The sequence below is a fragment of the Macaca mulatta genome, chromosome 15 (genome assembly GCF_049350105.2).
Source record: "Macaca mulatta isolate MMU2019108-1 chromosome 15, T2T-MMU8v2.0, whole genome shotgun sequence".
Lineage (NCBI taxonomy): Eukaryota > Metazoa > Chordata > Mammalia > Primates > Cercopithecidae > Macaca > Macaca mulatta.
The window spans coordinates 124,161,558-124,181,052 of NC_133420.1; the positions used below are offsets into that span (position 1 = coordinate 124,161,558).

General features: G+C 55.3%; 2 protein-coding genes across 3 annotated transcripts in view; one reads left to right on the plus strand and one right to left on the minus strand.

The window, feature by feature from the left end:
- Window positions 1–1,131: 1,131 nt before the first annotated feature.
- LOC114672650 (uncharacterized) lies at window positions 1,132–3,562 on the minus strand. 2 transcript variants are annotated; one of them, XM_077966390.1, is made up of 3 exons: window positions 3,230–3,562; window positions 2,538–2,748; window positions 1,132–2,390 (listed from the first exon to the last, which is right to left on the minus strand). In XM_077966390.1, exons 1-2 carry the CDS (start codon window positions 3,504–3,506, stop codon window positions 2,729–2,731), a joined length of 297 nt encoding a protein of 98 aa, XP_077822516.1. In that variant the 5' UTR covers window positions 3,507–3,562; the 3' UTR covers window positions 1,132–2,390; window positions 2,538–2,728. The 2 variants fall into 2 exon arrangements, with proteins under 2 accessions (XP_077822516.1, XP_077822515.1); XM_077966389.1 differs by lacking the exon at window positions 2,538–2,748 and having other exon boundaries at window positions 1,934–2,390; window positions 3,230–3,557.
- Window positions 3,563–3,602: 40 nt separating this feature from the next.
- The window catches only part of PHF2 (PHD finger protein 2), a 104,906-nt gene continuing 89,013 nt past the window's right edge, over window positions 3,603–19,495 (plus strand). Inside the window, exon 1 of the mRNA XM_028835353.2 lies at window positions 3,603–3,792. Within this exon, the coding sequence (XP_028691186.2) occupies window positions 3,695–3,792 (98 nt within the window). The 5' untranslated portion in view covers window positions 3,603–3,694. The remainder of the gene's footprint in view (window positions 3,793–19,495) is intronic.

Consider the following 19,495-nt stretch of genomic DNA (forward strand, 5'->3'; position numbering starts at 1 on the left):
GAATAAAACACATCCATGCTGCAGCGGCACTGTCATTGCAGCACCAGGGTGCAGGTGTGTGGAGGCCCTGGAGCTTGTGAGCCCACCCGTGCTGCACCTGCACAATGCCAGCCTGACTGAGTTATGGGTAGGGACATCTTGACCCTGGCATAGCCTCCTAAGTACTGAAGTGCAGCTGAGCCCTGGGCAACAGGGAGGGTGTGGTGGGCAGGCATTGAGGTACCAGGCAGTTAGTAGTTGAGGGAGTTAGTAGTTGGCTAACTACTAAGCAGAGGAGGCCACTGAGTTTGAAAGGCAATGAGGTGTGGGAGGCAGTAAGATGCTACCTGAACTTCCAAGGCCACCATGCTCCTCCTCTCTGGGGCCTTTCCCTCCTTACCACCAGGCAAGAGTGAGTTCACTGTGCTCCTTGCCCTCTCTCAGCAGTCCTATCGTGGCCTTTGCCCCCAGCTCACCTTCTCGGGGGGGTGTCCCTCTAGCCAGTGCCCTTCTTTCTACCCAATCATCTTGTATGCATTGATGTATGTACTGACTGTCTCCCTTTACTCCAATGTGAACTCCAACACAGCTGAGACTCTGCTGAGTCCTCAGTGTCTACAACACTGCTTGGGACACAGTAGATGCTCAATAAATACCTCAGTAGAGGAGTGAGAGAGAAGCAGGGAAGGAGAGAGGAATGGGGAGGCGCGTGTCCCGAAGGAGATGGAGAAAAGAAAGGGGAAGTCAGCTGGGTGCAGTGGCTCACGCCTGAAATCCTAGCACTTTGGGAGGTGGAGGCGGGCGGATCACCTGAGGTCAGGAGTTTGAGACCAGCCTGACCAACATGGAGAAACCCTGTCTCTACTAAAAATAGAAAATTAGCTGGGTGTGGTGGCACATGCCTGTAATCCCAGCTACTCGGGAGGCTGAGGCAGGTGAATCGCGTGAACCCGGGATGCGGAGGTTGCGGTGAGCTGAGACCACACCACTGTACTCCATCCTGGGCAACATGAGTGAACTCCATTTAAAAAAAAAAAAAAAAGAAGAAAACAAAAAGAAAGGGGAAGCCATAGGGACAAGCCAAACAGAGGGAGCTTGTGGGGTCGTGATGATACTTGTTTTCTCCCACAGACGACAGGCAGCCATGGAAGGGCTTTGAACAAGAGGAATGTATCTGGCGGAGCACAGGAGGTGCAGGTGGGCACAGAAGACCATCTGGAGGGCAGGGCTGGGAGGTGGGTGGGGTGGACACCCCTGAACGACTAGAGGGGAGGCGGAGCTTCTCCAGACACATTCTGTGCAGTGGCTGCGGGGCAGGGAGCACAGACCCAGGACTTGGAGATCAGCCGAGGGCTCCTCACTGGCTCCCACCCTCTGCCGTCTCACCAGGGAGCAGACATCCTCTGTCCAGCTAGGTGTTTAATTGCTTAGCGCCTCAGTTTTCACTTCTGTGAAATGGCACCAATACCAATACCTAAAGGCACCAAAGGAGAGTCCTGAGTATGCATTAATAGCCATCATGACCCAGGCATTTGCTAAGTGCTGACAAATATCTGGCTGGGTACTGGTAAAACCTCATGAAGAACCGAGCCCAGGGCTCTGTCCTGGTAAAAGCATTTGCTAAATGTTGGCAAACTACCCTCATTGTTTGTAAACAGGCTAATAGGAGTGTAAAGGGATGGGGGGCTACCCACATCAGGGCAGCTTCCCCTGCACCACAGCAGCCTCTAGAAGTTTCCAGCTTCATCTGGGCACTGCTCACCTGACTGCTTTAGTACTGCTGTAAGGGCGATGGAGAGAGTGTGTCCATCAAGGAAGTGGGCACCACTCACCTGAAACCCTCCTTTTGGGCTCTCAACCTTCAGGCTGAGCATAATATATAATAGTAGACAACGGCTTAAGAGTTACTTCTTTCCCAGAACTTTAGTATGTAAAAAAAAAAAAAAAAAATTCCAGGCTTTCACCCTGGAGGAAGGCAACCAGTGACAACCGGAATTCAGGTAGGAAGGCCTATTGCAGGCCATCCTGGCCAGCCCAGAGGTGTGGGAGCTGGGGGTCTCTTGCTCTTTCCTCTCCCTCTATGGCCAGCTACTTCTTCCTCTGTCCCCTTCCCCAATACCCAGTTCTTTGGGCACTGCCCTGAGTCTGTATCCACGGGGTCACTTGTTGGGGGTGGGTGGCTGACTCTGAGGGCGGGTTTTTGCTCAGTCGGAGGAAGGACCTTAATTGAGCCGCCTGCCGTGGAGCAAACAGCCCCTTGGCAGCAGCAAGTGGGCGGTGATGGTGAGGGGCCGAGGGGCTAAGGAGCCTTGTTATGGATGCTGCTAGGAGACTGGGTCGGGTTTTCCTTCCCGAGATTCTGGAATTCCGAGCAGGGGTGGCCCGCATTTCCCAGCATGATGCGGATTTTGCTGAGGGAGGATGGGGAGAGAAAGACGGTGAGGGAGGAAGGGCAGGCAGGGATGTGGCCCCCGCCCAGCGCGGATGCCCCAAGGATGCAGCGCTGGTGGGGCAGGGAAGGCCTCTAGAAAGGGTGCAAGTGACCACTCAGAGCGCACCTCCGCTTCTCCTCCCCACCGTGGGGGCTCAGCTCCCTGGACACGGGGGCCAGGGTTCCCGTACTCGTCGCCCCTTAGGTCACGGGCCTGGGGGGCTCAAATGCCAGGGAGCTCTCTCTTGACAGAGCTGACCCGCCCGTGCCAGCGCACTCCCCGCCCGGGCTTCTGTCCTCTTCCTCTGGGGCTGAGCATCAGGGAAGTCCGCGGGATCCTGCGAGGGAGGCGGCAGTCCCCAGCCTGGAATGAGGGGAAAGGGGAAGTGGTGTCCCAGCCAGAAACTCAGTGGGGAACGGGCAGAGGCGGGAGGCAGCGCAGTCGAGGAGGAGGAACACCCCACCGTCGTGGGGGTCATTAGAAAGTTAGGGCCAAGTATTTGCATGTCGGCCTTCTAGACTAGGAAGGCTCTCCTGCGGGCTCCGCTTCCGCACCCCGGGTCTCCCCGCCTGCCTTGCCCGGGTTCCCCCAGCTCATCTTTTCCCCGGGGCCCCGCCCACCTTCTCCCCGGGGTCCCACCCCACTTTCAGCCTCAGGGCTCCCCCAGCTCACCTTCGCGCCCGCGGACCCCTGGGTCTACCTTCCGCCTTGGGGGCCCTCCTCGGCCTATCTTCCACCTTCGGGATCCCTCCACCCGCCTTCTCCCACAGCGGGGTCCCCCCGCCCGTCTTCTCCCCCGGGAGGGTCCCCCAACCCACCTTCTCCCCCGCAGGGTTCCCCAGCCCGCCTTCCCGGCGGCGGGAGCGGCGGCCCAGGCCGGCGGGCGGAGGCGGCGCCACCCGGGGCGCTGACGTAGAGGCCGCTCGGCGGCCGGGGTCCCTTCGGTGGGGCCGCGGCTCCCCGCCCGCCGCCCCCGCGCGTCCATTCCCTTTTGTGTCCCGCGCGCGGCCCGTCCCCCGCGCACACTCGCGCCCTGAGCCCCGCGGGCCGGCGGGCGGCTCCCGGCGCGGCCCCTCCAGCCAGCGCGCCCGGCATTGTGTGGACGCGCCCGGCCGGGAGCGCGCGCGGGGGCTGTCGTGCGCCCCCGTCCCCGTCCCCTCCCGGCCGCGGCGCCGCCTGCGCCCCGCCGCCCCCGCCGCCCCCGCGCGGCCCGGCCCCCGGCCCGGCCCGGACCGACCCGGGCAGCGCAGCGGCGGGGCCGAGCGGCGGCGCGGCGCGGCAACATGGCGACGGTGCCCGTGTACTGCGTCTGCCGGCTCCCCTACGACGTTACCCGCTTCATGATCGAGTGCGACGCTTGCAAGGACTGGTTCCACGGCAGGTGAGCGCGCGGCGGCCGCTCGGCCCGGCCCGGCCCGGCCCGGCCACCCCGCCCGACCGAGCCCCGCGCCCCCGGCTGCGCGCCCGCAGGCCCGGCTCGGGGACGGGCCGCCGCCGCCGCCGCATTACGGGCGCCCGGGTCGGGGCTGGGCCGTGCCGGGCCGCGCGCCCTTTTGTGCCCAGGGCGGGGGCGCCAAGCACGGGGCCCGCGCTGGGCGCCCCTGGCCGCCGCGCACAAAGCGAGGCCCGCGGGCCGGGAGGTGGGCTCGGGGCGCGGGGAAGTTGGGGCTCCAGGCCCGGGCCAGGCCGCCTGTCAGCGGGGTCGCGGCGGCCGCAGAGGCCGGGCATCCAGAGGGAGGCCCAGGCCCGGAGCCCCCGCCGCCTCCCCCCTGCGAAGTTGCAGGAACTTTCCCCGCGCGGGCTCGGGGCTGGCCGGGCCGGGAGAAGCGGGCGCGCAGCCCGGCGCGGGTCCCGGGAGAGGCGCGAGTGGCGGGCTCCGACGCCGGCAGGGCTGGGGCGTCCGTGGGGGCTCCGGCGAGGTGGCAGCCGGGGCGCCCACTCTCCGCCGTGGCCTGCGAGCTCCCTCGGACCTTGTCCCCAAGGGCAGGACCCTTCCCCGACCCCCGCGGAGCAGCTAGACCCGGCAGGCCTGCAGTTCCCCGGGCGGGAGTGTGGTGACAGAATAGTGTCTGAGTTGGGTAAGGGGGTTTGTTGTGGCTTTGCCGCCTCCTCCCTGGCCTTCAGCTTTCCCCTATTCCCTCCTCTCAGTTCCCGGCAGGAACACCAGTTTTGACATATCTTACGCTCCTTAAGGAAGACGGTTGGGGGGGGAAAGGAGGTAACGCTAGGAGACACTGAAAACCCCAGCCCTCTTGGCCCTTGCCTGTGGCCATGACCTGGCCCCGTGCCTGGGGTAGGTCCCTTCCCACCAAGAAGTAAGTGGAGGAGGAGGAAGAGGAGGTGATAGTCTTGCCCAAACTGCTCCAACAGGTTCTCTTGCATCTGACTTTGCCTGTGGGAGGTGTTTGGACCCGGGGCTAGCCAGGGCTGTGTGCCCTCTGGGGCTCCAGTGCCAAAGCACCAGGAGCAAGCAGCCTAGGGGAAGAGAGGGGGGGTGTGGTGGTGGGTGCTCTGGGATTCTCCTTCCAGAGAGGAGACTCTCCTGCTGGTTCTAAGCCTGGGTCTTCAAGACTTGTCAGTGGCCCTTAAGAGTGGGCTGTGGCCCCGAGTCCAGTCCTGCCAGTTTACATGTGGGGACCTGGGTGACTGGGATGTGACAGGGCCTGCTACGTCTGTCAGCCCCAGTCCTGAGTCCTACCTCCATGCTGTAAGAAGGGCCTGGGACTCTGTGGGATGGGGATGCCCACGGAAATCTGGGCTGCCTTCCTGAGTATGCCCAGGGCGATGGAAGCACCTCAGAGCAGGGGAGACTGAGTGTGAACACGAGGCTCTGCCCAGAACAGGGCTGACATGCACACCGTCAACTGGCAGCCATCAAGAAGTTCATGGCCGGGCCAAAGTGGGTGAGAGCCTCTAAGGCTCCTCATATCCAAGGATGCTGAGCAGCTGGCCCTGAAAAGCCCTGAAAGTGGTGGGGCCTGTCCCTTCTCCCCCATCTCCGCCGGGGCCCTGACCTGGCAAGCAGTCACCCCGCTACAGAACTCTCTGGGCACCTGTGTCAGCTCCTGGCTGCTGCCCACACTTGGGGCCCAGACTGGGGAGGGTGAGAGGGCGCGAGAAGACCTTTGTCTCACCGCTCAGGGGTCCCTCTGGGAAGGGAAGGCTAGTTCTGAACTAGACTTCGAGGCCAAGGGAAAAACTCCAGGAATGAGGGGCAGACAGGCGACAGGGGCTGAGAGCTGGCCTGAGAGCTGGTTGCTGTCGTTTGCTGTGCTGGCCTATGCAAAAATCCCCAAAGGGGGGATGTTTGGGGAGGCTCTATCTCCTTTTTTCTTATTTGAGGTCTCTGATTGAATCCAATACAGGCAGTTGATCAGCACAGATTTCTTCTCACCTATTTGGGGTGGCCGTGGGGTCTGAAAGGAGCTGTGCTTTCCCTCGGCCATGAAAGTCATTTTCTCCTGCATCTAATCGAGGGTCATCTGCCAAAGTGAACCCTATGGGGAAAAAGCCTCTGGGTGTGCCTGCTCCCGGATGGTTCTGGGCAGGTGTGTGATGGGGAGGACAGGCGTCAGGGGTTGGTGGGATTGGTACAGCTCTCACAGCCGTGGGCAAAGCCCTTGGTCTCTCAGCATCACTTTTCTCATCAGTGAAATGAACGTGTGTGACCAGACCCCTGTGTTCACCTCCAGATAGTCTCGTAGGGCCCCAGTGGTTCTTTCCTCATCTTCGTACCGTTTGTACTGTGATTTACTTCCTATTTAACATTTCAACTCACTTTTTAAAAGTTTGAGTACTTTTAAACTTTTTATTTTGTGGGGATTTTAGACTTCCAAAAGAGTTCCAAAAATGGCATAGTTTCCCTGTATCCTTCCCTGTGTTTCCCTGCAGTGAACATCTTACCCAGCCATGGGACCAGTACCAGAATGAAGTTAACGCTGGTGCCGGGCTGCTAACTAAACTACAGACTTTATTCAGATGTATTTGACCAGTGTTCTCCCCTTAATGTACTTTTTCTGTTCCTGGATCCCACCTTGCATTTAATCCTCATGTGTCCTTACTTTCGAAAATATTGCTTTTAAAAGGAAACTTCGTATCATTCCCTGAAATAGAACATTACTGTAACTTGCCATACACAGTAACTATCAAAATAAACACACAACTATTAGAGTAAAAAGGCTGTCTGTCCCACCTGTGGTCACATCACATTCCTCCAGCCAGCCCCGTTTTGGGGAGAATTGCAGAGGGTCTCTAAGTCGTCACCCACACTCACAGTGGCTGCGTCTTTGCTCTTGGCAGCTTTGGCGGCAGCCGAGAACTTGTTTGGGATAGACCTTTGGCCATTTGTGGGGCCAGAGCTTGCTTCTAAGGTGAGTTTTCCTACTCAGGGACTCTGAGCACCCCTCCCAGTGTTCTTGCCATGGTGGGTGGGGCTGCCCCGCTGGCCTGGGTTGGGAAGAATGTTCACCATGGGGAGGGAGAATTGTGTTCTATCCTTGGGGTCATGCATCCTCCATTCACTGGAGAGGCAGTGTGGAGTGGAGGTCGGGGAAACAGGCCCTCATTTCAGGCTCCCCACTGTCCTTGGGATGTGTGTGCCATACCTGAGCTGTCCCTTCACCAAGTTCTCGCAAGATTCTTCCTCCAGCCCCATCTTGACCGTGACTCATCACTCCTGGGGTAGGGATCCTCGTCAGCCCAGCCTTTCTTCACTGGCACCGACTGGGGTGCTGTCACAGAATTTGACCTGGGAGGGATGGATTTTTGTGGCAGGACCTGGCAGGAGACAGCTGGAGGCCTGTTGCCTTCGGAGGTGTCTTGTCTGCCTCGTTTGGTGGGGATGTGTGGCTCTGCACAGGCACTGAGGAGGACCTGTCCTCTCCTCTTAGGGATCTCACTCTTGCACAAAGCCACTTGGGCCACACACTGTGGTCCCTTGTGCCCGTGTCTTCTAACTGGAGGATGGAGACCAGACCCCATGCCCTCCACCCCTGCCTGCAGCCGTAAGGTAGATGACCTGGCATCTCACTTTGTCACCAGCTTACTTTGAATGATTTCAATCTGGGAAGCAGGAATGCTTCTGTTAAAGTTTTAAGCATCCTTCACCTGTAGCTTTCTGGCCTTCTTTCCACTGCTTGTTCTGTTGCACTGGAAGGGGTTTTGGAGGTATAATCAGTAAAACTGACTTGAGAGAAATTGAAAGCTGTTCAGGTCACTTAAGTGACAGACATTTCATTCATACCTCAGTAAATATTTGTTGGGCATGTATTCTGTACGGAGTTCAGAGCTGGCTGTGAGGGCCCAGGGGTTAGCCAGGGCCCTCACCGAGGTTAGCTCAGCTCCTCTGAGAATGGTGGCAGCCACCCTGGAGGGGGAGTGTCTCAGCAGAGGAGGGGCAGGAGTGGACTGAGGTTTTGACAGGGTGTTGCTGTGGGGACAGGTCGGGAGGAAGTTAGGGGCAGGGAGCCAGTGAGGAGGCCCTGCATGTGTACCCAGGGGGTGGCGAGTGGGGACTGGGGTCAGGAGAAGGGTCACATTCTGGAAGTGCTCAGAAAGTAGAGTGGACAAGACTTGCGTGGCATGGCTCCCTCCAATTCCTGTGTGTCTGTCTGTCTGTCTGGGCTCAGCCTGCCCTCCTCCTCAGGGCACTGTCTCTATGTCCATCTCCCTAGGGATGGAGTTGGCCTTTCTGGGGTCTCATTGTGCCCACCCAGCCTTAAGCTCCTTGGGGCAGAGCCATGTCCAGGGGCTACCTGCGAACACCGCCTGGGGCTGTGGCTGTGCCCTGCAGGCCAGCTCTGTTGTTGGCCAGTGGAGTGTGTGTGTGAGAGGGAAGGAGGTCCTGCCATGGGTCAAATCTGGGTGATCAGAACTGACAGTTAAATCCTAGAACCTCAAATGCTGGGGAGTACTGGGGGAAGGGGTTCTCCTCATGGAGATGTTGTTGTGAAGTGTTTAGGAATGATGATTAATCATTTTACAACAAGGAATTCTCCCCCTGTGTGAGTTTTTAGAGTTCTGGAGGAGGTGGGAAGAATGTCAGGCCAGCTTCTAGAGGGGAAAGTAGACATCCCTGCCTGTCAGCGCTTTCCAAAGGGGGTGTGTCTTGGAGGAAGCAGGAACTTCATCTTAATTGTCAGAATGTTTGCTGGTTTTAGATATAGTTAATATTTGGCTGGAAGTGTGCTTGGTGTGAACCTCTGGACTGCAGCCCACGTTTGTTTGGGGCTGCTTGGGTGCAGTGTGGCCACAGATGCCCTAAAATCTGGGCAGAGGTTTGGGCAGACCCTGCCACCCCTGGCCACCCTCTTTTTTGGCCATCTCGATAGTACCTCGAAATATGCCAGGTCCTCTAAAAGAGTGAGTTTTTCTGGTGGGAGCAAGTGTGGGCCGGAAAATAGTGTTCCATGTTGCAGTTATCTGGGAAAATCTCACTTTTGAAATTTAGGGTGTGGGTAAAACAAAGTCCATCTCTTGGTTTTTTAAATAAGACAGGCCTGATTGTGCTGCAGAAGCTAACGTTCAGTTGGGGTTTAATGCCATAGGGGTTTTTCATTCATCATGTTTGGTTCACATGTCGACTGTGAGGGGCAGATAGTGTGGGTCACCCTGTCACCTCCATTCCCAGCATGGACACAGAAGCAGCCAGGGCCTCTGTCACACGCAGGTCTCTGGCTTCATCAGGTGCACTCTGAGCTGCAGCAGGTGGACACACTCACCTCCCAGGGGGTGCAGGTGAGGATGTGGTACCTGGCTTAGGTTATTCTGGCTCAAGGGCCTGAGCAAATACAGGGGCTGATAACTGCTCGTGTCCATGGTTTCGGCAGTGTAACACGGACGGAAATGTAGTCACAGAGGAAGGCCACATACTGAGCTAGGGGATGGGAGGTGCTTCCTTGTCCCAGCAGCTGACAACAGCAGCTCCCTTCTGGGTCTGAATATGCCCAGTGTCTCTCAGGGTCTCTCGCTGTAGTGCCTTCCTCTCTGCATCTCTCCTTCTCTGTCCCCTATCTTCTGCCAACCTTGATTCTCAGCTTTTTGGTTCCATGGCAGATATGTGGCCCTAGCTGTGGGGGTCCAGAATGGGACTTGGCTTCTATGCTTCAGGGTGCAGGACCTATTTACTTTTCTCCCGGACCCCCCACCACCATAGTGCTGGGTCACTCACAGAAAAACATATGAGCATATTTAGAATTCTAGCCAGTGGTTTGGATCTCAAAGCATAGGAACTGAAAAATCTTTGTGATATCTGTCCCTGTCTATCAAACCTCTCCGAGGGAGGCGTGTCTTGAAGGAAGCAATTTGGCGTGAGCCTCATCTTAATCACCAGAATGTTTGCTTTTACTGAAAATATTTAGCTAGAAATGTGCATATAGGGAAACGAGCCTTCTACCTTTTTTAAAAATTAAGGTGAAATTCATGTAACATAAAATTAACCGTTTGAAAGTGTGAAGTTGAGTGGCGTTTAGTGTCTTCATAGTGTTGAACAACCACCACCTTTATTTGTTCCAAAACATCTTCCTCACTCCTAAAGTAAACCAGTGGCCAGTAAGTAGTCACTGCCCTTTCTTTCTCCCACTAGCCCCTGACAGCCACTAGCCCCTGACACCCACCAGCCCCTGACAGCCACTAGCCCCTGACACCCACTAGCCCCTGACAGCCACTAGCCCCTGACAGCTAGCAATCTGCTTTCTGTCTCGATGGGTGTGTCTATTCTGGATATTTACTATTTCATATAAATAGAGTCATACAATATGTAACCTTTTGTGTCTGACTTCTTTCACTTAGCACAATGTTTTTGAGGTTCATCTACATTGTATCATGTGTCCGTGTTTCGTTGATTTTTATGGCTGAATAATATTCCATTGTGTGGACAGACCACAGTTTATCCATTCATCAGTGTATGGGCATTTGGGTTGTTTCCGCCTATGGCTGTTGTAAATAGCGCTGCTATAAACATTTGTGTATAAATATTTGTTTGAACACCTGTTTTCAGTTCTTTTGGATATATACTTGGGAATGGAATTGCTGGATCATATGGTAATTCTATGTTTAACTTTTTGGGTAACCAGCAAACTGTTTTACACAGGAGCTGCATTATTTTAAATTCTCCTCAGCAACGTTCCAATTTCTCCACATCCTCGCCGACACTTGTTTTCCTATTTTTTTTTTTTAATTAAAGCTATCCTAGTGGGTATAAAGTGGGGATTTCTTTATGTTTTTGACTAGCATTTCTCTGCTGACCAGTGATGTTGAACAGCTTTCACATGCTTGTTAGCCATTCGTATATCTTCTTTGTACAAATGTCTACTCAAGGACTTTGCCCACTTTTACATTGGATTGCTTGTCTTTTTATTGCTGAAGTGTTAGAGTTCTTTATATAGTCTAGATACTGTATCTTTGTTTTTTTTTTTTTGAGATGGAGTTTTTCTCTTGTTGCCCAGGCTGGAGTGCAATGGCGTGATCTCAGCTCACCGCAACCTCTGCCTCCCGGGTTCAAGTGATTCTCCTGCCTCAGCCTCCCGAGTAGCTGGGATTACAGGCGTGCGCCACCACGCCCAGCTAATTTTGTATTTTTAGTAGTGACGGAGTTTCTCCATGTAGGTCAGGCTGGTCTCAAACTCTTGACCTCAGGTGACCCACCCGCCTTGGCCTCCCAAAGTGCTGGGATTACAGGCATGAGCTACTGCGCCCGGCCTAAATGCAGTATCCTTATCAGATACATGATTTGCAAATACATTTTTCCATTCTGTGGGTTGTCATTTCACTTTCTTGATAATGACTACTGATGCACGAAAGTTTTTAACTTTGATAAAGTCTAGTTTAGCTCTTTTTTCTTTTGTTTGTTATGCTTTTGGTGCCATTTCTAAGATTTCTTTGCCAGATCCAAGGTTGTACAGGTTTACTTCCATGATTTCCTTTAAGAGTTTTATAGTTTTGGCTCTTATCTTAGGTTTTTGATCCATCTTCTGTTTATTTTTGTAATGATGGAAGGTAGGAGTCCAACTTTATTCTTTGGAAGCTGGATATCCAGTTGTCTCAGCATCATTTGTTGATGACTGTTCTTTCTCCGTTGAATGATCTTGGCACCCTGGCCAAAAATCTTTTGACCACATACACAGGGGTTTATTTCTGGACTCTCAGTTCTATTCCATTGGTCTATATGTGTCTCCTTATGCCAGTACCACACTGCTTTGATTACTGCAAAGTTGTATTAAGTTTTGAAAGCAGAAAGTATGAGTCCTCTGATTTTATATTCTTTTTCACTGTTGTTTTGTCTATTTTGGGCTCCTTACATTCCATATGAGTTTGAGGATTGGCTTTTCCGTTTCTGCATAAAAAGGCTGTTGGAATTTTGATAGGGATTGTGTTCAGCCTGTAGATTGCTTTGTCATCTTAATAATATTAAGTCTTTTGATCCATGAACATGGGATACCTCTTCACTTATTTGTGTTTTCTTTAGTTTCTTTCACCAGTGTTTTATAGTTTTTGGTTTACGAGTCTTTCACCTCCTCAGTTACATTTATTCCTAGATGTTTTATTCTTTTGGATGCTATGGTAAATGGTATTATTTTCTTAACTTCTTTTTCAGATTGTTCATTGATGGTACTTTTATCCTTTTTTTGTAATCACCTTTTAATGTGTGGTGACCTAATTTCCAGAACTGTACACGTGCAGGGTGCTGCCCACCCCTGGCAAGCTCTCCGTGTTCGTGCATGTGCTGCTGTGTGCCCCAGTGCATGCCTACATACTTGCGAAGGAGGGTTGCTATCTTCTTTTTTAACCGTAAGTCAGATGTTGAACTAGGCATTTTCCATACATGTGTAAGACTTCTCTCATGTTGTATATGGGTCTCCATCTCCTTTCCCTGACCACCATCCTCCCCAGGGGCTGTCTTTTTGGCTACCTGCTTCTCTGCTGAGGATGCTTTTGTGGAGCAAGGCCAGGGTTCTGGATTGCTAGAGTAGGGACAGCAAGCACAGTTATGGAGCAGTGCCAGCCGCTCTATGTGAGCAGCACGTGGCCTCATTGGTCTCCATGCATCGAGTGGATGGTTCTGCTCAGGTGGAGTGCATGTGTAAAGCCCTTGTTCATTCTTGTTCCTGACATGCCATGGGTTGGGCACAAGGCCACAGTATTGGATAAACATGAGGATCTGACTGGCCTTGGAGAGTGCTTTGGGACCAGGATCTGACCTGGGGACTGATACACCCACCCCTGGGGCTGCCAGACTCAGGCGTTGAACCCTGACCCCAGCACCTTCACCCCACAATTCCAGATCACTAAGATCTTATTGTAACTTTGTGATTTTGTCCCTTATTTTACCCTTCCCCTTATAAAACCCCGTCAAGGCATATTCTGTGTATGAATCTCAGGGAAAGCGTGGGCCGTGGAAAGAGTAGTCAGGAAGCACTTCCCAGGAACACTCGGCCTGGTGGGAAGGCAACGTCAAGTGGAGCACGAGGCCCTTCCCTGCCAGGTCCCACCTCACCAGCCTCCTAGGCTGACCTGCATTTGCTGGAGCAATGGTACAGACTGATTTAGGGGTTCAGGCCCATTTCCCTGAAGGAGAGACTGGGGCCTGGGGTCCTAAGACACGTGGTGTCCTGGAGCAGCATAGAAACCGCGGCCTTAGCTAGTCTTCTGCGCATTGCCTGGAGAAGGGGTGAGGTGAGGCTTCGGGAGGGCTCACTGAACCCAGGGGAGAGGGAAGGACCCCGTGGCCCTGCATGAATCAGCACACACAGGCTCAAGTCGGAAGCAGGGAGGAGTCTCTGGCTGGAGTCAGTCAGACATGAGGATTAGTTGCCCTTGGTGCTTGTGGAATCTCTCCCTGGGAGTGGGAGGCACTGTGGCGACCACTGCCCAGCAGCACGTAGCAGAGGCGTGCAGCAGCAGCCAGGCAGGGAGAGGTTTCCTCCACTGTTTGTACCCAGCACTAGGCACTTCTGGATGCCACCCTGTTCCTTGCAGCAGCTCCCCTGGTGGGCTTTGGATGGAGGGGCTACTTAGGAGAAGCCAGCTGGGGGAGGGCCAGCAGCCGGCCAACAGCCCCCACTCCTCCCATGCCAGCCAAAGTGCAGGCTGGATGGGAACAGTCTGTGAGGCTTTTGTGCCACTCCTGGCTATGCTTGGTCACTCTGCATGTCACACATGAGGAATCCTGAGTCTCAAAAGGGCCCGGGCATCCAGCATGAGCTGCGCCAGGAGTCAAGAGGTTTGCCATGACTGGGCTTGGCTCATTGTTCATCAGTGAGCATGTCCATCAGTCTGTCCGTCTAGCTGGTGACGTTTCCTGAGCACCGTGGGGGGCCAGGCTCAGTTGTAGGCACGGGCAGCAGTGAGGAAGACCGCATGGCCCCTGCAGCTAGTGCCGGGGGACAGGGTTGGGGTGGCGTGGCCCTCATCACCAGCCACCTACGAGTCTGTGCCAGAGCAGATTGGGGTGACAGTAGACTGCCCTGTGTGGGGTGAGGGGCAGCATGTGGCTGGCCCCCAAATGAGGGGAGATATGGTTAGGGAGGCACCTTGACCTGTTAGCCATGGGTGGGAGTTACATTCTGACCCCAGTGCAGGAAGATGAGGACAAGGCACAACTTTCTTTAGTTTGCAGTCTATAAAGTTCTCTCAGAGTTCTGTGGGAGGCGTGGAGTATAGGGCAAGATGGAGAGAGGTCAGAGACTAGTTAGGGGCTGGCAGAGCCCTGGGTGAGGGACGGAGGATCCTCAGGTGAGGGACGGAGGAATCCCAGGTGAGGGATGATGGAGGAGCCCTGGGTGAGGGATGGAGGAGCCCTGGGTGAGGGATGGAGGAGCCCTGGTTGAGGGATGGAGGAGCCCTGGATGAGGGATGATGGAGGAGCCCTGGGTGAGGGATAGAGGAGCCCCGGGTGAGGGACTATGTGGGAGCCCTGGGTGAGGGATGATGGAGGAGCCTTGGGTGAGGGATGATGGAGGAGCCCTGGGTGAGGGATGGAGGAGTTCTGAGTGAGGGATGATGGAGGAGCCCCGGGTGAGGGATGATGGAGGAGCCCCAGGTGAGGGATGATGGAGGAGCCCTGGGTGAGGGATGACGGAGGAGTCCCAGGTAATGGATGGAGGAGCCCCGGGTGAGGGATGACGGAGGAGTCCCAGGTAATGGATGGAGGAGCCCCAGGTGAGGGATGATGGAGGAGCCCTGGGTGAGGGATGACGGAGGAGTCCCAGGTAATGGATGGAGGAGCCCCAGGTGAGGGATGATGGAGGAGCCCTGGGAGAGGGATGATGGAGGAGTCCCAGGTAATGGATGGAGGAGCCCCAGGTGAGGGATGGTGGAGGAGCCCCTGGTGAGAAACGATGGAGGAGCCCCGGGTGAGGGATGATGGAAGAGTCCCTGATGAGGGATGATGGAGGAGCCCTGGGTGAGAAATAATGGAGGAGCCCTGGGAGAGGGGTGATGGAGGAACACCAGGAGAGGGATGACGGAGGAGCACCGGGAGAGGGATGATGGAGGAGCACTGGGAGAGGGATGATGGAGGAGCACCGGGAGAGGGATGATGGAGGAGTCCCGGGTGATGAATGATGGAGGTGCCCTGGGAGAGAGATGATGGAGGAGTGCTGGGTGAGGGATGATGGAGGAGCCCCAGGTGAGAAACAATGGAGGAGCCCTGGGAGAGGGATGATGGAGGAGTCATGGGTGATGGATGATGGAGGAGCCCCAGGAGAGGGATGATGGAGGAGTGCTGGGTGAGGGATGATGGAGGAGCCCCAGGAGAGGGATGATGGAGGAGTGCTGGGTGAGGGATGATGGAGGAGCCCCAGGTGAGGGATGATGGAGGAGCCTCAGGAGAGGGATGATGGAGGAGCCCTAGGTGAGGGATGATGGAGGAGCCCCAGGAGAGGGATGATGGAGGAGCCCCAGGAGAGGGATGATGGAGGAGTGCTGGGTGAGGGATGATGGAGGAGCCCCAGGTGAGGGATGATGAAGGAGCCCCAGGAGAGGGATGATGGAGGAGCCCCAGGAGAGGGATGATGGAGGAGTGCTGGGTGAGGGATGATGGAGGAGCCCCAGGTGAGGGATGATGGAGGAGCCCCAGGTGAGGGATGATGGAGGAGCCCCAGGAGAGGGATGATGGAGGAGCCCCAGGTGAGGGGGTAGAGGAGCCCCAGGTGATAGGTAGAGGAGTCCTGGGTGAGGGATGGTGAAGGAGCCCTGGGTGAGGGATGGTGAAGGAGTCCCAGTGAGGGATGATGGAGGAGCCCCGGGTGAGGGATGATGGAAGAGTCCCAGGTGAGGGACGATGCGGGAGCCCCAGGTGAGGGATGGAGGAACCCCGGGTGAGGAACGGCAGAGGAGCTCCAGGTGATGGGTGGAGGAGCCCTGGGTGAGGGATGATGGAGGAGCTCCAGATGATGGGTGGGGGAGTCCTGGGTGAGGGATGGTGAAGGAGCCCTGGGTGAGGGATGGAGGAACCCCGGGTGAGGAACGGCAGAGGAGCCCCAGGTGATGGGTGGAGGAGTCCTGGGTGAGGGATGGTGGAGGAGTCCTGGTGAGGGATGATGGAGGAGCCCTGGGTGAGGGATGACACAGGAGCCCCAGGTGAGGGATGGAGGATCCCCGGGTGAGGGATGGTGGAGGAGCCCCGGGTGAGGGAGGATGGAGAGGTCTGGGTGAGCGATGGAGGAGCTCTGAGGGGTGGGAGGGCTGGACGGTAGGGTGTCTCACCCTACCACCCTGCCTGTCAGCCACTGCTTCTGCCCGAGCTCCCCCAGTGCCAGTTGGAGGGTGGAAACACTAGCTGCTATTTGGTCTGGAGGTTCTCATGGGACAGTGTTTGTTATGTGACTCTTGTGATCCCAGGCTGTGTCTGTGTAGCCAGCCGTCTGGTCCACCTAAGGCCCATCTGTCCCTGGAGCCACCCATTGGCTTCACTGACCGGTCCCCTCTCCAGCAGCGTGGGCCCCCTGTCTGCTGGGTAGCCCTTGACCCTGCCATTGGCCATCTTGCCACCTGCCCGCTGTGTAGACATGTGACTTGGATCCTGGTGAAGGAGGTGGCTGCATGGCGGGGTGGGCAGGTGAAGAAGCAGCACACGGTCACCTCCCTGGAGGCCCCCATGACAGTGGGCTGGGTGCCTGGACAGTCGTGTGTCTGCGGGTCTGGGCGGCCACTGCACCTCTCTCCCTGTTGCTGAGCAGCAGCTGGGGGCAGAACCACGGCTCTGCGGACCTGTTTATCTCAGCGCCTGACCACATGCTCTGGAGGGAGGACCTGTGCCCTGCACTGTGTGGCCCTCGGCAGGCAGGTCACTTCCTGTCGCAGGTGTACATCTGGATAAAGACGGTTCCGTCTTCCTGCCTGGTGGCGTTGTGTTGGGGACCATGGGACTGTGGGGTAGAAGGGAGCAGCTCCAGGTGAGCTCTGGAGTCAGCTAGGGTGAGAGGGCCGTTCTAGCCTGGGGGCTGTGAGAAATGATTCCTCAGGGCAGACACAGCCCTTCTCAAAGTTAAGCCAGCAATGAGAAGAACTCCCTTTGGAGGTCGGAGGGCATAGATCTGGAGGGAGCCTGTACCTGAGAGGCCCGAGTCCGTGGGACTCAGAGGATGAGCCCAGCCTTACTGAAGCCGCCCTCCCCACTGTCCCCTCACTCCCTGCCTCCTAAAAAAACACTCTATGGGCTGGGCCCGGTGGCTCACACCTGTAATCCCAGCACTTTGGAGGATGAGGTGGGCGGATCACGAGGTCAGGAGTTCGAGACCAGCCTGGCCAACCTGGTGAAACTCCGTCTCTACTAAAAATACAAAAAATTAGCTGGGCGTTGTGGTGGGTGCCTGTAATCCCAGCTACTCCGGAGGCTGAGACAGGAGAATCACTTGAACCTGGAAGGCAGAGATTGCAGTGAGCCGAACCTGTGCCGCTGCACTCCAGCCCGGGCAACAGAGCAAGACTCTGTCTCAAAAACAAACAAAAACACCCTGTGAAGTCTCTGTTCCTGGCCCTGAAGGCAATGCCAGGAGTGACCTGATGGTATTTATGTTGAGGGAAGCCCCCCTGGCTACTCGAAGGGCCATCCTTCACCCCACCAAGTGAAGAAGAGGGACCTTGGAGGCAGCAGGAAGGTGAAGCTGCTTTCCCAGGGCCCTCAAGGTCCAGGGACTCTGAGGCTTAGTCATGTCCTGATATGTGTCTTTCTCTTGTTCTTTCTGCAAAGCAGCTGTCCCAGCAACAGTGCTGGGAAGGAACCAAGTGCTCAGTGAAAGTTTGGAGCAGGAAGCTTTATAAGTAGGCAGATTTGGGTTCAGTTTGAGGGAAACCTTTCTAATAATTGAAACTGGCCCCACAGCAGACGCTGTGTGGGGAAACTGTGTGTATGGTGGGCAGGGTTTCTCAGCCTCTGCACCGCTGACGTCTGGGCTGGAGAATTCTTCGTGTAGGGGCTTTCCGTGCACTGTAGATGCTGAGTCCTGGTCTGCACCCAGCAGATGCCAGGAGCATCTTGATGCCTGCCCCCCGCCCACGTTTGTGACAACCCAGAGTGTCTGCAGAAATTACCAACTGTCTCCTGGGGGACACCGTTATACCCAGTTGGGGGCAAGAAATGACTAACCTTCTGCTGAATGCATCGTGTCTTTATCACTTGGAAATGAAACTCAGTGACCCACCTGTCTTTTCTTACATTTATTTATTTTTGGTAAGGCGTCAGCTGCATTTACTCATTTGAAATTTTTTGATTGAATTTATTTTGCAAACAGAACATTAGCACGTGGTAAGAAAAGTTTTAAAAAGAGTGAGAATTCGAAAGAAATGCAGTGGAATGCGTGCCTCTCCCCGTCTCCCCGCTCTTCTCTCTGGAACTGACTCCCTTCCAGCTCCAGAGATGTCTCGTGTTTCCACAGCCACCCCTTTTCCCTCTCCTCACACAGACAGCAGTGCGCTATGAATGTGGTTCTGCAGTGACCCTGGGTCCTCACTCTCGACCGCTGGGACTGCAGCAAACATACTCCTCCTGCACTTCCTGCTTCCCCTGGTTGGCATGTAGCTCTTTTCTCAACCAAGGCCACTGTGGTGTTGCTCCCTGGCTATCCTGGTCTGTATGTTTTTGTGCATGTATGCATGTATATCTGCTGGATATATTCCAATAAGTAAAGTTGCTGGGCTGAAGGATACAGCATTTCAGATTGAAATCGTCAGATTGGTTGTACCGATTTCTCTACACACTGGGCAACACATTTTCTGAGCTTTTGATCTTTGTCAATTCAACCTGAAAGGTGAAAAAGAGTAGCTCACTATAGTTTAATGTGCAGTTACCTAATTATTGAGTTCACTGTCTTTTCAATCCTTTCCTCCCTAGAGTTGTAGAGTTGTGTCGGTAGCCCTGGTACTTTTTAATGAAAACAGAAAAGCAGGTTTTCCCTGAGAAGTCAGACATGAGAAGGGTGCCCCACTTTGATAGGCTGGGAACAGGCCCTTCCTCTCTCTAGCATTCCTGACCCAGAGCTGGTGTAGCCCCACAGACCTCCAGGGCAGGTGCTTGCTGGATGCTCAGTCTGTTTCCTAAATACTCCTCTTTGTTTGACTCTTGTTGTGAGGCCAAGCCTCATTTGCTTTATTTTCCCCATAAACTTTTAATTTTAGAATTATTTTAGATTTACAGAGAAGTTGCAAACATGGTACCAAGCATGTCCACATACCCCGGCCAGTGTTCCTGAATGTGCACATCTTACATCTCTGTGGCAGGAGCCAGTGTCCATTCCCACCAAGGAGGCTGCAGGCTTGCTGGGGCCGCGGTCCTCCCTGCAGCATCCTTCCCCGGCTGGGACCACCCCGGAGGCCATGGGCTGGTCCTCAGGTCTCCTCAGCCCCTCTGGTTGCAGTGGTGTCTTCTGACTCCCCTTTGTCTTGTGACCCTGGCACACCTGAGCAGCACTGCTGAGATTTGAATATCCCTTTATGACTTGTGTTCCTTTGAGGGGCCACTTCTCCCCAGACGCCCTCACACACCTCTGGGTGGCTCCCCAACCTGAGTGAGGACATCCCGACAGCTCCGGGGCCATACTTGGCCTGGTTAGGTGGCAGACTGCTGTGACCCTCCAAGGGATCCGGCA